The sequence below is a fragment of the Zootoca vivipara genome, chromosome 6 (assembly GCF_963506605.1).
Source record: "Zootoca vivipara chromosome 6, rZooViv1.1, whole genome shotgun sequence".
In the NCBI taxonomy this organism is placed as follows: domain Eukaryota; kingdom Metazoa; phylum Chordata; class Lepidosauria; order Squamata; family Lacertidae; genus Zootoca; species Zootoca vivipara.
This window is the reverse complement of record NC_083281.1, coordinates 11222314-11235530: the sequence shown is the minus strand read 5'-3', so window position 1 is coordinate 11235530 and position 13217 is coordinate 11222314. Positions and strand designations below refer to the sequence as shown.

The following is a 13217-nucleotide window of genomic DNA, read 5'->3' as shown; positions in this document are numbered from 1 at the left end:
GGCCCGCCAGGAGGGCGCCACGAGCTGTGCCCGCCCGGTCCGCCGGTTCGACAACCTCGCTGTGCCTGCTCACCCGCTGCGGCGCCGCGCAGCAGCGCCTGTGACAGCTGCGCTGCGCCTGCCGCGCTGGGAAATGGGGCAGGGGGGCGCTGGAGGGATCCGTCGCTCCACGGTGCCAGGGGCGCTTAAGACGGCCCTGAAGCCGTTCCTCATAAGGCATAGTTTCCAGGCCTTTGACCATTTTGGTTGCCCTCTTCTGGACACGTTCCAGCTTGTCAGTATCCTTCTTGAACTGTGGTGCCCAGAACTGGACACAGTACTCCAGGTGAGGTCTGACCAGAGCAGAATACAGTGGTACTATTACTTCCCTTGATCTAGATGCTATACTCCTATTGATGCAGCCCAGAATTGCATTGGCTTTTTAAGCTGCTGCATCACACTGCTGACTCATGTTAAGTTTGTGGTCTACCAAGACTCCTAGATCCTTTTCACATGTACTGCTCTCAAGCCAGGTGTCACCCATCCTGTATTTGTGCCTTCCATTTTTTTTGCCCAAGTGTAGTACCTTACATTTCTCCTTGTTAAAATTCATCTTGTTTGCTTTGGCTCAGTTGTCTAATCTGTTAAGGTCATTTTGAAGTGTGATCCTGTCCTCTGGGGTATTAGCCACCCCTCCCAATTTGGTGTCGTCTGCAAACTTGCTCAGGATGCCCTCAAGCCCATCATCTAAGTCATTGATAAAGATGTTGAATAAGACTGGGCCCAAGACAGAACCCTGTGGCACCCCACTAGTCACTACTCCCCAGGATGAGGAGGAGCCATTGATGAGCACCCTTTGGGTTCGGTCAGTAAGCCAGTTACAAATCCACTGAATGGTAGCATTGTCTAGCCCGCATTTTACCAGCTTCTTTACAAGAATATCATGGGTCACCTTGTCAAAGGCCTTGCTGAAATCAAGATAGGCTACATCCACAGCGTTCCCTTCATCTACCAGGCTTGTAATTCTGTCAAAAAATGAGATCAGATTAGTCTGACATGACTTATTTTTCAGAAACCCATGCTGACTTTTAGTGATCACAGAGTTTCTTTCTAGGTGCTCACAGACCGTTTGCTTAATGATCTGCTTTAGAATCTTTCCTGGTATTGATGTCAGGCTGACTGGGCGGTAATTGTTTGGGTCCTCTCTTTTCCCCTTTTTGAAAATAGGGACAACATTTGCCCTCCTCCAGTCTGCTGGAACTTCGCCTGTTCTCCAGGATTTTTCAAAGATTATTGCCAGTGGTTCTGAAATCACCTCTGCCAGTTCTTTTAATACTCTTGGATGTAGTTCATCTGGCCCTGGAGACTTGAATACATCTAAACTAGCCAAGTATTCTTGTACTACCTCCTTACTTATTCTGGGCTGTGTTTCCCCTGCTGAATGATCAGCTCCATATTCTTCAGGTCGGGCGTTGTTTTCTTTTTTGGAGAAGACTGAGGCAAAGAAGGCATTGAGGAGTTCTGCCCTTTCTCTGTCCCCTGTTTGCATTTCACCATCTTCTCCTCTAAGTGACCCCACTGTTTCTTTGTTCTTCCTTTTGTTACGGACATACCCATAAAAGCCCTTTTTGTTGCTTTTAACCTCTCTGGCGAGCCTGAGTTCATTCTGTGCTTTAGCTTTTCTGACTTTGTCTCTACTGTTTGAATTCCTCTCTGGTGGTTTCCTCCTTTTCCCATTTTTTGTACATATCCCTTTTAAATCTTAACTCAGTTAAAAGTTATTCAGATAGCTACCCTGGCTTCTTTAGGCACCTTCCATGTTTCCGTCTCATTGGTATTGCCTGAAGTTGTGCTTTTAATATCTCCCTTTTAACAAACTCCCAACTATCATGAACTCCCTTCCCTTTTAGTATTTCTGTCCATGGGATTTCACCCAGCGTTTCCCTAAGTTTTCTGAAGTCGGCTTTCTTAAAGTCTAGAATTTGGACCTTAGTATGCTTGGTTGCTCCTTTCCGCTGGATAATAAACTCCAGAAGAGCATGGTCACTCCCACCTAATGATCCTGCCACTTCTACCCCACTAACCAGGTCATCACTATTGGTTAGGACCAGATCTAAAATGGTTGATCCTCTTGTTGGTTCTCCTCCTCCTCCTCCTCCTCCTCTTTTTGTAAACTGTTCCCTAAACAGATTAGGGTTGCCGTATTTCAAAAAGTGAAAGTCTGGACACAAAAGTTGTTGGGTTTTTCCGGACACTGAAGTGATTACCACCCAAACGCTGTTTCCAACAGCCAACAGATTTCCGACGATGGTCTCTTCCAACTCTATGATTCTATGACGATGGCTTCTCATATTATTTTGAAGAGGAGCTGCGTCACACAAACCTCTCCCTCAAAACTTGTTTGCTATAATGATGAATATTCACTATTGGCAGCCACTACAGCTGATCTCTTATACTTAAATATCTGTGGGGAAGACCCACTGAAGAAGTACAGTAGAGGGTTTTATCCAATGGTAGCCATACTCATGCAAGTAGATAAATTGGAACCGCTACAGCGGGAAGGTAAACGGTGTTTCCATGTGCTGCTCTGGTTTGCCAGAAGCGGCTTTGTCCTGCTGGCCACATGACCTGGAATCTGTACGCCGGCTCCCTCGGCCAATAACGCGAGATGAGCGCGCAACCCCAGAGTCGGTCACGACTGGACCTAATGGTCAGGGGTCCCTTTACCTTTTACTAGCCATACTCACAGTAGACCCACTGAAATTAATGGGCACAGCTGCCTTGGGTCTTTTTAATTTCAGTGGGTCTACCCTGAGAAGATCTTAACTGGCGACAAACCCTGAGTTTGTTTACACCTTCAGGATGGACAAAAGAACCCAAACTCCGAACATTCTTACAATCCGTCACACCTGGCAAATAATGATTTGTTTTGGCTTTGACGTACGCCATAAAAACGAACACTGTCACTGTCGAGAACATTGTGACAGTGTTCTCGAAGCTACGAACATGAGTCTGACCAAACTGCGGGAGGCAGTGCAAGACAGGAGTGCCTGGCGTGCTCGGGTCCATGGGGTCACGAAGAGTTGGACACGACTAAACAACAACAACAACAACAACAACAACAACATCAACATAAAAACGAAGGATGCGTCTCTTTCAAATCCTGCCCACTTTCTCTGTTTGCCAACAAAAAACCAGCAACTCTGGAGGGGAGTTTTTCCTGATTCCGGCCTCTTATCCTCTATAAGTAGGAGAAAACCAATAACCACCACTTCCCTGCGTACATACAAAATCCCCGATCAACAGGAAAGCGTCACAGAACTGGAAATCTGAGTGGAACCAGGCATCCAAGGAGACGGAAATCCGCACAAAATGGCACCGGATGAAAACTTCGCCTTGCCCCAGAAGTCCTCCAAAACTGAGAAACTTGCGAAGCAACTTTCACAAGCAAGGCCGGATACAGCAATGCAGTACCAAGGGGGTGACTTTAATTGAAAAAACATGTAGCGCCCCTCACGCCACGGTCACAAAAACCAGCCTCCCCCTCCCCCAAACAGGTGAGGGGCACCTGCCGTTGACCAAATACCTTAATGCGGCTGGAAACTCCAGGTCTCCTCTCTCCCTACGGTGTTTCCGTCGGTTTTTTCGTTCCTCCCCACTCCCCTCATTAACCGCAAAAATAATATTTGCTGAGGCTGGCTGTTTAACGAGACCTGTCCCGTTGGGTCCGATGTCTTGAGATACGGTTGAGTTGTCTTACAATGTTATGAAATAGCTCCTTTTTTCAGGTAAGGGTTGGGTTCTGCCATTGATTGATGCCTTTGCTGAGGGTGTGGCAGCCTCTTAAGCTCATAGATCCGCCGTCCCTGGCATTAGATGTGTCCACCACCCTTGGAAGGTTTGCAAAGGTAGACTTGGGGGACAGCAGCCGATCTCAGAGGCCTTGGAAGATGGACTGGAGGCTCCACTCAGTCCAGCATTTTCTCAGGAATATATTTATCATCTTGATGGTTTCCTTCCACCTGTGGGCAGCACCAGGTAGGGTTTTTTCTCCACGCCTCCTATCCTTCCCCAAATGGCTAATTCTTTGGCTGCAACCATTGAGGCAACCAGCACAACACTGCAGAAGAGGCGCGGGAATGCTAAGGGGACACAGAAGTCTTGGAGGACTCCGTTGGTTAGAGCGTGGTGCTGATAACGCCAAGGTTGCAGGTTCGATTCCCGTAAGGGACAGCTGCATATTCCTGCCTTGCAAGGGGGTTGGACTAGATGGCTCCCAGGGTCCCTTTCAACTCTACAATTCTATGATTCTATGACTTCTTTCTGAAGGCACCCAAGACAGGGAGCTTAGCAGTTTGTCGACTGGGCTATATCCCATGTGGCACAAACTCGTTTCAGGGGGATGTGTTGGAGAGTTTGCAGTAGGGTCTGGTCATGGGGAAAGAAAGGCAACAGTGGGAAATGCTGAGAAGTGAAAATAGTATCTGTTTGACTCCTGGTTCTTAGATCCGCCCTTGATATGTTCCCCTGGAGAAAATCCTGCAGGAAGGAAAGGAAAACATCTGATCCTCTTGGGTCACCGTACACCCAGATTTTGCAAAATTCCCTTCTGCAGAATTCTGCCTGCAGAATTCTGAAAGCAGGAGAATGGGGAATGAATTGGACAACATTTTCTCTCTGGAGAAAATAATAAAGGTGGGAAGGGAAGAATTTAGATCCTCTTGGATCAATGAACACCCAGATTTTGCAGCTTCCCCTTCTGCAGAATTCCATCTGCAGAATTTTGCAGAATTCAGCCGGCAGAATTGCATCTTTGGACCTGAAAGCAGGAGACTGGGGAGTGAATCGGATCCTCTCATTGGAATAATGTTTGTTTCAAGGCTGTTACAGTCTTCCCTCGGGCACTTGTCCATTTGCAGTACGAACAGCAAAGGTTCCTTGGAATCCCATCCAAACCTAATTATTTGTGCCACGGTGTTCAATCAAATTTGCCCTTCCATATCTGTGTTGGACCATTGGACAGAGCCAAGAGACCGATTCATTTAGACCAGCATTGTCTGCTCTGACTGGCAGCAGCTCTCTACAGGGTTTCTGGCAGAGTCTTTCCCCAGCACCACCACCCCTGCCTGGAGATGCCCCTGAGGACACCTAGGACCTTCTGCATGCAAAGCAGGCACTCTGCCTCTAAACCATAAAAAACCCAAGTTTCCAGATCTCATGATTGTAAATGTAGGACTAAAGGAAGCTGTTTTATACTGAGTCGGACCAACTGCCCCATCTAGCTGCAAAGTGACTGGCTGGTTATGGCTGTGCAGAGTTTCAGGCAGGGAAGTCTTGCCCAGTCTTTCTTGCAGATGCCTGGGATTGCACCTGGGACCTTCTGCATGCCAAGCAGGGGTCCTGCTACTGAGCTACAACCCTTCCACCCTCCTGGAAGGGCAAAATGTTGAATATAAGCTCATGGTTTGTTTGTGTGTGTGTGTGTGTGTGTGTGTGTGTGTGTGTGTGTGTGTTAATGTCCCCATTTTGTGTGTGTGTGTTCGTGGGGGGAATCCACTGGTCCGAGACCACCCAGGGAGAGACCCCTTCAAACCTCCATTTCCTCAGTCCATCCGCTGGCAAAGAGCCCATCAGATAAGGAAATGCAACTCACAAATAAATCAAGTGCCCTTCGGAATGTTATAAATCCTCCAGGTGTAATGAAGCAGAACCGAAAAGAACACAATAAACACACTGATTTGTTAGTCTTCCAGTAACCACAGGTGTTTGGGCTAGGGCAGGCTTTAAAAAAATGTGCCTGCACGTGTGTGGATTCAAACAACCGGCTGTCTGCGATCATGAGTGTAGCCAGTGTCAGCCACCCTTGGAGTAGACCCATTAAAATAAATGGGCATCGCTGACTTGGATGCATTATTTCCAATAGGTCTGGGAGAGTTTCAGCGTGCCCGATTATGTCCTACTCAGAGTAGACCCGATGAAACCCAGGGACTGTTGCTAACTCAGTGGGCCTGCTCTGAGCAGGTTTTACAGGCTACGATCTGAGAGTCTTCTGGTATTTAGGTTTTGCGTCACATCTAATGGGATCATAGAATGGTAGAGTTGGAAGGGACCCCCAAGGGTCATCTAGTTCAACCCCCTGCAATGCAGGAACCACAGCAAAAGAATTCCTGGCAGATGGCCGTCCAACCCAGACACTCCAACATTTCTCTGATGAAAATAGGGGTGTACTTTTCTATATTATTATTATTATTATTATTATTATTATTATTATTATTATTAATACCCTGTCCATCTGACTGGGCTGCCCCAGCCACTCTGGGTGGCTCCCAACATATATAAAAACATAACAAAACGTTAAACATTAGAAAAACTTCGCTATACAGGGCTGCCTTCAGATGGATCAATGGTCAGAGAACTCCATACCCTCCAACATGGATATATACAGTTGTGTTTTAAGGCTCCCTTCAACATCTATACCAGGCATCCCCAACCTGCGGCCCTCCAGATGTTTTGGCCTACAACTCCCATGATCCCTAGCTAAGAGGACCAGTGGTCAGGGATGATGGGAATTGTAGTCCAAAACATCTGGAGGGCCGAAGTTTGGGGATGCCTGATCTATACCCTCGGTCACGAATGCTTTAGCTGAGATTCCTGCGTTGCAGGGGGCTGGACTTGATTACTCTTGAGGTCCCTTCCACCTCTATGTTTCTAATTTTCCTTCTTATCTAATTTCACCCTCTCAAACACGTTTCTTTATATATATATTGCTGTTTTCCTACACTTCAAACCCCGCTATGACCTTCGCATGTAAAACTTATAAAACAATTTCCTCTTCTCCCTTCCCAGTTGCTTCTGCTGTTCCTATAGTTTGTTGCCAGTAAGTGCCGATAACAATGACCACATTGGATGGTCGTGCAAATATGCCAAATATTATTGGGAGATGGTCTATGTGGAATTTAAAAAGACATTTAAATCTACATTTCTTTTAAAAAACCCAACACCTTCTTCCTGGGTATAATAGTTGACGAGATTCCAAAGAAAGCACTATTTCTTTATGCAACAGCATATTTCTTTATGCAACAGCAGCTGCCAGGACAGTATATGCCAGAATACGGAAAGAAAGAGAAATTCCAACAGAAGAACAGTGGCTGAATAAACTGATAGAAGAAGCAAATCTAGGAAATATGACAGTGGAAATAAGGAATCAGGATGAGAAGCAGCTAAGAGACGAGTGGAATTTTTTTTGGAGAGTATTTAAAGAGAGATGACACCAAAATTAACCTACAAGTAGGAATAATTATATGAGCAACAGCTAAGAATAACAAAGGAATTGATGGGAGGAAATAGGGTGAATTGCAGCAAAAGAAGGCTTATATAAAATGCCATGGAGTGCTGGCTTGGGAATTCCATAGAGTAACCATCGGTAATGGAAATGTATGATGTACAAGCGGAAAACTGGAAAATGTATAAATGAATAAATAACCCAATGAGCTGGATGGAGCGATGGGCTGTATGAGTCAGCTCACCTGTGTGTCACTCACTGAAACCCAAAGCATAAAAGGCAATTAGAAACGGGTTTCCCAGTTGGTGTTACTCTGCCAACTTGTCGGGTAGTGAAGCTTTGCGACATCTTTGCTGTTTTGGAAACAAAGAGCGGTTGAAGCGGAAGGCGAGATGTATAAACAGAGGTCCTCCTTTGTGTAAACCACAACACCCCTCCTTTTTCAAAATTAGTTTTTATAAAATACTAGCTGGCCCGGCCATGCGTTGCTGTGGGTCATCCCTGTGATTCCCCCCACCCTGTCCCAATCCATGGCGTATCCCGCCCCTCCTCCCTCCAATCCCCTGGCTCATCCCTGTGTTTCAGCAGGACACCCTTCCCTCTGTTTTCCCCGGGGAGTGTTGTCCTCTCCCCCCTGTATCGCCATACATTGGCCCCTGCGCACGCATCGTGAGCATTTTTATATATTTAGATTAAAAAATTTTGAGATAAGAACATGAGAAGGAGAAGTTATTATTGGCTAATTTTATTTTTGTGGTTGTCATTTATTTTGGTGGGTATTGTATGATTTGGGCGTTGTTGTGTGTTTTGGTGTGTGTGTGTGTGTGTGTGTGTGTGTGTGTGTGTGTGTTTTGTTATTTGGATTTTCTAATTTTGGAGTAGGTGACCCAGAGAACCTAGAGAACTACTTTAATAATCCCGACTGGAGGGGGGGAATCAAATAGTGAAGACCCACAGCCCCGTAGCAACAGAAGGCGAGGTACGAAGCACCTGAGCTGTTTGGTTCCATAAAACCCAGGAAGTGGCATGGGGAAGGTAGGAGATTGTAAATGGGGGGGGGGTGGCCACTGCAAATATCTGAGGACTTAAACTGGGGAGAGAAAGTGCATGGTTGTTTTTTTTAAAGACACAGAGGCTTGCAATCAGGCATAGTATAAAGCGTAGGTTAAAAGGGCATGAGTGCCCTTACTTAAAATGGCCGCCGGAGCCTCGCATGTGACACAACGCCCGCTAAATTTTAATTAAAAACCCCTTGCCGTGCCCCCAAGTGTGTTGCTGTGGGTTATTCCCCCCGGGCCTAGTGGGGGCCTGGCAGGAGCCTATATAAAACAAAGGCCATGCTGCGTCCTGTGACCCAGGCATTCGCCCTCCCCCCCAGGCCTAGTGGGGGCCTGGCAGCCTGGCAGGGGGCTACATAAAATAAAGGCTGTGCTGCGGCCTGAGATCCATGCGCTTGCCCTCTCCCCCCCTGGGCCTAGTGGGGGCCTAGCAGCCTCGCAGGGGCCTACATAAAACAAAGGCTGTGGTGCGACCTGCAATCCGGGCGCTCATGCTCCCCCCCCCCGGGCCTAGTGGGGGCCTAGCAGCCTGGCAGGGCCTAGGGGTCTGGTAATGGCCGCCTTGGTAGTTTCAGATACTTGGTTGATGATGTCATTACAGTATTTGGTTTGTGGGTGTGGTGTAGATTTCACAGGAAGGGAGGGGGTGTACTGTGGGAGGAATTCCACTTGAGGGCGCTGTTTTACTTGGTGGAAAAGCAGGTTTCTACCTGCACAGGTGTGAGATTTGAGGGATTTTTTCCCCTGCAAACACTTGGGGAGTGGCATGGATCGTTGTGTCCAAATTTCAGGACGATTGGTCAAGCGGTTATGGAGAAAAGTGGAGCCCACACTTTCACCATTTTTACATTTTTTTATATACAGTATATAGATTTTTCGTGTGTGGTGTGGGAAGGAGTACTTTGCTTCGCCTGATCTGAATCTTCCGATGCCCAGGTGTTACCCTACTACAAACAGGAATTCCCAGTCAAATAAAATGATGATTTTAAAAGGCCTGCCTTTCCTTGAGGCACACAATACTTGGGGAGCTGTGTGGCTGTTTCTGCATGTAGATCTGCATTTTCCTTCCCACACTCTGTCCTACTCTAAACACACTGACTCCAAAAATATAGATTATGATCTCTACTATGGGGCAAAGAAAGAATGTTTCTGCATCGCAGGGACATCCCTCTGCTGATCTCAGGAGATTAAAACTGGTGTTACATCACTCACTTTTGTTCCCTGAAAATAGTGTTACAAAAGTTTGCCCCCCCCCCCTTTCTGCAGAGCGGTGGCAAAATTCCACAGGTGTTTTTTTTTAGGGGTCTATGTCGCCTTGAGAATCAAGACACAGCAGAGGCTGTTGTAGCTTTAAGAAATATGACTTCTCCCTATATTTACACCTGAGTAGGGATAGAGAGTCCAGATCTTACATACCGCCCAACATTTCTCTGATGAAAATAGGGACTTCCTTTTCTAAAACAACAATAACCAGTGCTTTTTTCCGGAAAAAAAGGTAGGGGGACTCACTACAAAGTCTGTTTGTTTGCTTGTTTATTGTGGGCGCAGTCGCAGTGCCCGTCTCAGTGGCTAAATGTAAAATGTGATTAATAAACTCAAGCAGACAATGATCTGGATTATTGATTTCAAATATGGGTAGATTTATGGCTCAGGCATTTGGTGTATATCCACCCCAGCCCCCAGCCCCCCCCCCCATGACAAAAAGATTATTTATCACTGGCAAGACCCAATGAAAACAGCAAGAACCTTTATTGAACTAACAGAACTGGACAACAGGCGCAAAGCAACTGCTTCCTTTTTTGAAGGCCTGGGCCACTCCCACTCCCAACGTGATTGGCTGCCTAAACATCAAAGCTGCAAATTATGACTCAGAATTTAAGGGCCAATGGCAGAAGGCCGAAATCCTGAAAAGTTCTGTGATTGGATATCATGTATTGAATCAGAACACAGCTCAGAATCCTTAGTCCAGACTCAAGCTCAGGCAAACACAGACCACGGAATATATAACAGTAGAGTTGGAATGGATCCTAAGGGTCATCTAGCCCAACCCACTGCAATGCAGGGATCTTTTCTCCAACATGGAGCTCGAGCCCACGGCCCTGAAATTAAGAGTTTCATGCTCTACCAACTGAGAATGTGTTTTATCATACTAGATGGCGAACTTGTAGCCTTCCTGATTTTGTTGGACTCCTACTCCCATCAGCCAGCGTGACTGTAGGGCAGGCACGATGGGATCTGTAGTCCAGGGTTGTCCGGAGGGCTGTATCCTGGCTATCCTCTGCAATGTAGCACGAGGCCCTTCACTGCAGGACTTGTGCGAGGCTGGGCACTTGTTTGCTTAGTTTCAAGGGACGATCAAAAGAGCGGCAGGGACAAAAGAGAGCGGCTTAAAAGTTCAAAGAGAGTTTGGTCAAGGATCCAGCTGCTATGCCATTGCTAGGCAACCAGGTGTGTGTGTGGGAGGGGGGGGAATGTGAATGACAGGCTCCCTGAGTCATCCCTGCAAGGTGGAGAGGCCTGGGGTGGAGAGGAGGGGCAGGCACAAAGGGTTGCAGCGAACAAAGTCCCTACTCAGAGTAGACCCATTGCAATGAACAGGCATGAAAAACTTGGAATCATAGAGTGGTACAGTTGGAAGGGACCTCGAGGGTCATCTTAGCCCAACCCCCTTTAATTTGCAACTGCATTTTCCATACCCTCCAAAATGTATCCAATGGAAACAGGAACGTCCTATTCCATAATAATAATTTTACTATTTATACCCCACCCACCTGACTGGGTTCCCCCAGCCACTCTGAGCAGCTTCCAACATTCATAAAAACATAATAAAACATTCATAAAAACATAATAAAACATTAAACATTTTAAGAATTGCATGAAATAAAAATAGAAATAAGAAACTTCCCTACACAGGGCTGCCTTCAGATGGCTTGGGGGATGGATAACTCCAGACCCTCCAACATTTCTCTGAAGAAAATAAGAATGTTCTAAGGAAAACCGGGACGGCTTCTGTAAATCTGGGACTGTCCCTGGAAAATTGGGCACTTGGAGAGTCTGCATTTTCTGCACAGATATTCTGAGGGTTGCTAGGCCCCAAAGACATTTCCTAAATAGGGAGTTTATCTTTTGGAAAAATGTTCCAGATATATTAAAAATGGCAGAATATAGAATATAGAATATTCTGAGAATATCTCAGAATATAGATGTGGGAATAATATTTAGAGTGTGTGCATCCTTTCCTTTTTTTAAATATCATTTTTTATTAATTTTTCATTTTTTTTTATTAATTTTTCAAAAATAGAATATAGAATAAAGTACAAACAAACCTATAAGGTAAAGTTTAATGACTCCCATCTGTCAATTTCTTCTTTAGATATCTATATATTTAATAGACTCTGAGCAAACACAGAATTGATATTCCTTAAGTGAATGAGGGGATGCAGGTGGCGCTGTGGGTTAAACCACAGAGCCTAGGGCTTGTTGATCAGAAGGTCGGCGGTTCGAATCCCTGCGATGGGGTGAGCTCCCGTTACTCGGTCGCAGCTCCTGCCAACCTAGCTCCTGCCAACCTAGCAGTTCGAAAGCACGTCAAAGTGCAAGTAGATAAATAGGTACCACTCCGTTGGGAAGGTAAACGGCATTTCCGTGCGCTGCTCTGGTTCGCCAGAAGCGGCTTAGTCATGCTGGCCACATGACCCGGAAGCTGTACGCCGACTCCCTTGGCCAATAACGTGAGATGAGTGCCGCAACCCCATAGTTGGTCATGACTGGACCTAATGGTCAGGGGTCCCTTTACCTTTTTAAGTGAATGAATAATCACTTCTTTACCTAATTGGGCACCAGTAGGTAAAAACTGGTCTGACTTGGACATAGCGCAAGCTAGGGGTTGTAAACAAATATTGAAAAGCAAAGGTAAAAGTGGGCATCTTTGCCTAGTCCCTCGAGCTAGTCGAAAGGGGGCAGACATAATGCCATCCGCATGAACTCTAGAGATAGATGAGTCAGAAATTACTTTAATCTATTTAATCTACTGTATTTTATAAAATCCAAAAAGAAACCAAATTTGGTTAAAGCTACCTCCATATACTATTATTATTTTTTGTCAAAAGCCTTTTTAGCATCTATAATTATTAATATTAATATTTATTATTTATACCCCGCCCATCTGGCTGGGTTTCCCCAGCCACTCTGGGCGGCTTCCAACAAACATTAAATTACAATAATCTATTAAACTAAAAGCTTCGCTAAACAGGGCTGCCTTCAGATGTTTCCTAAAAGTCTGGTAGTTGTTTTTCTCTTTGACATCTGATGGGAGGGCGTTCAACAGGGCGGGTGCCACTACCGAGAAGGCCCTCTGCCTGGTTCCCTGTAACTTGGCTTCTCGCAGCGAGGGAAGTGCCTGAAGGCCTGCGGGACTGGACCTCAGTGTCTGGGCAGAACGATGGGGGTGGAGACACTCCTTCAGGTATATAGGACCGAGGCCGCTTAGGGCTTTAAAGGTCAGCAGCAACACTTTGAATTGTGCTCGGAAACATACTGGGAGCCAATTTAGGTCTTTCAAGATGGTGTTACGTGGTCTTGGCGGCCACTCCCAGTCACCAGTTTAGTGATTGAATTAAAAATGGATCAATATTTTTATTTAAATCTATCAAATCCACCACTAACAATATTGTTGTTGTTGTTTAGTCGTTTAGTCGTGTCCGACTCTTCGTGACCCCATGGACCATAGCACGCCAGGCACTCCTGTCTTGCACTGCCTCCCGTAGTTTGGTCAAACTCATGTTCGTAGCTTCGAGAACACTGTCCAACCATCTTGTCCTCTGTCGTCCCCTTCTCCTAGTGCCCTCAATCTTTCCCAACATCAGGGTCTTTTCCAAGGATTCTTCTCTTCTCATGAG

General features: G+C 46.1%; 1 protein-coding gene across 4 annotated transcripts in view; it reads left to right on the top strand.

Annotated features, from left to right (window-relative positions):
* The first annotated feature begins 3723 nt into the window (after positions 1 to 3723).
* Positions 3724 to 13217, top strand: part of MUC16 (mucin 16, cell surface associated) — a 159290-nt gene continuing 149796 nt past the window's right edge. For all 4 annotated transcript variants that reach the window (XM_060275410.1, XM_060275413.1, XM_060275411.1 and 1 more), the window contains exon 1: positions 3724 to 4017. In XM_060275410.1, the coding sequence (XP_060131393.1) occupies positions 3795 to 4017 (223 nt within the window). In that variant the 5' untranslated portion in view covers positions 3724 to 3794. The remainder of the gene's footprint in view (positions 4018 to 13217) is intronic.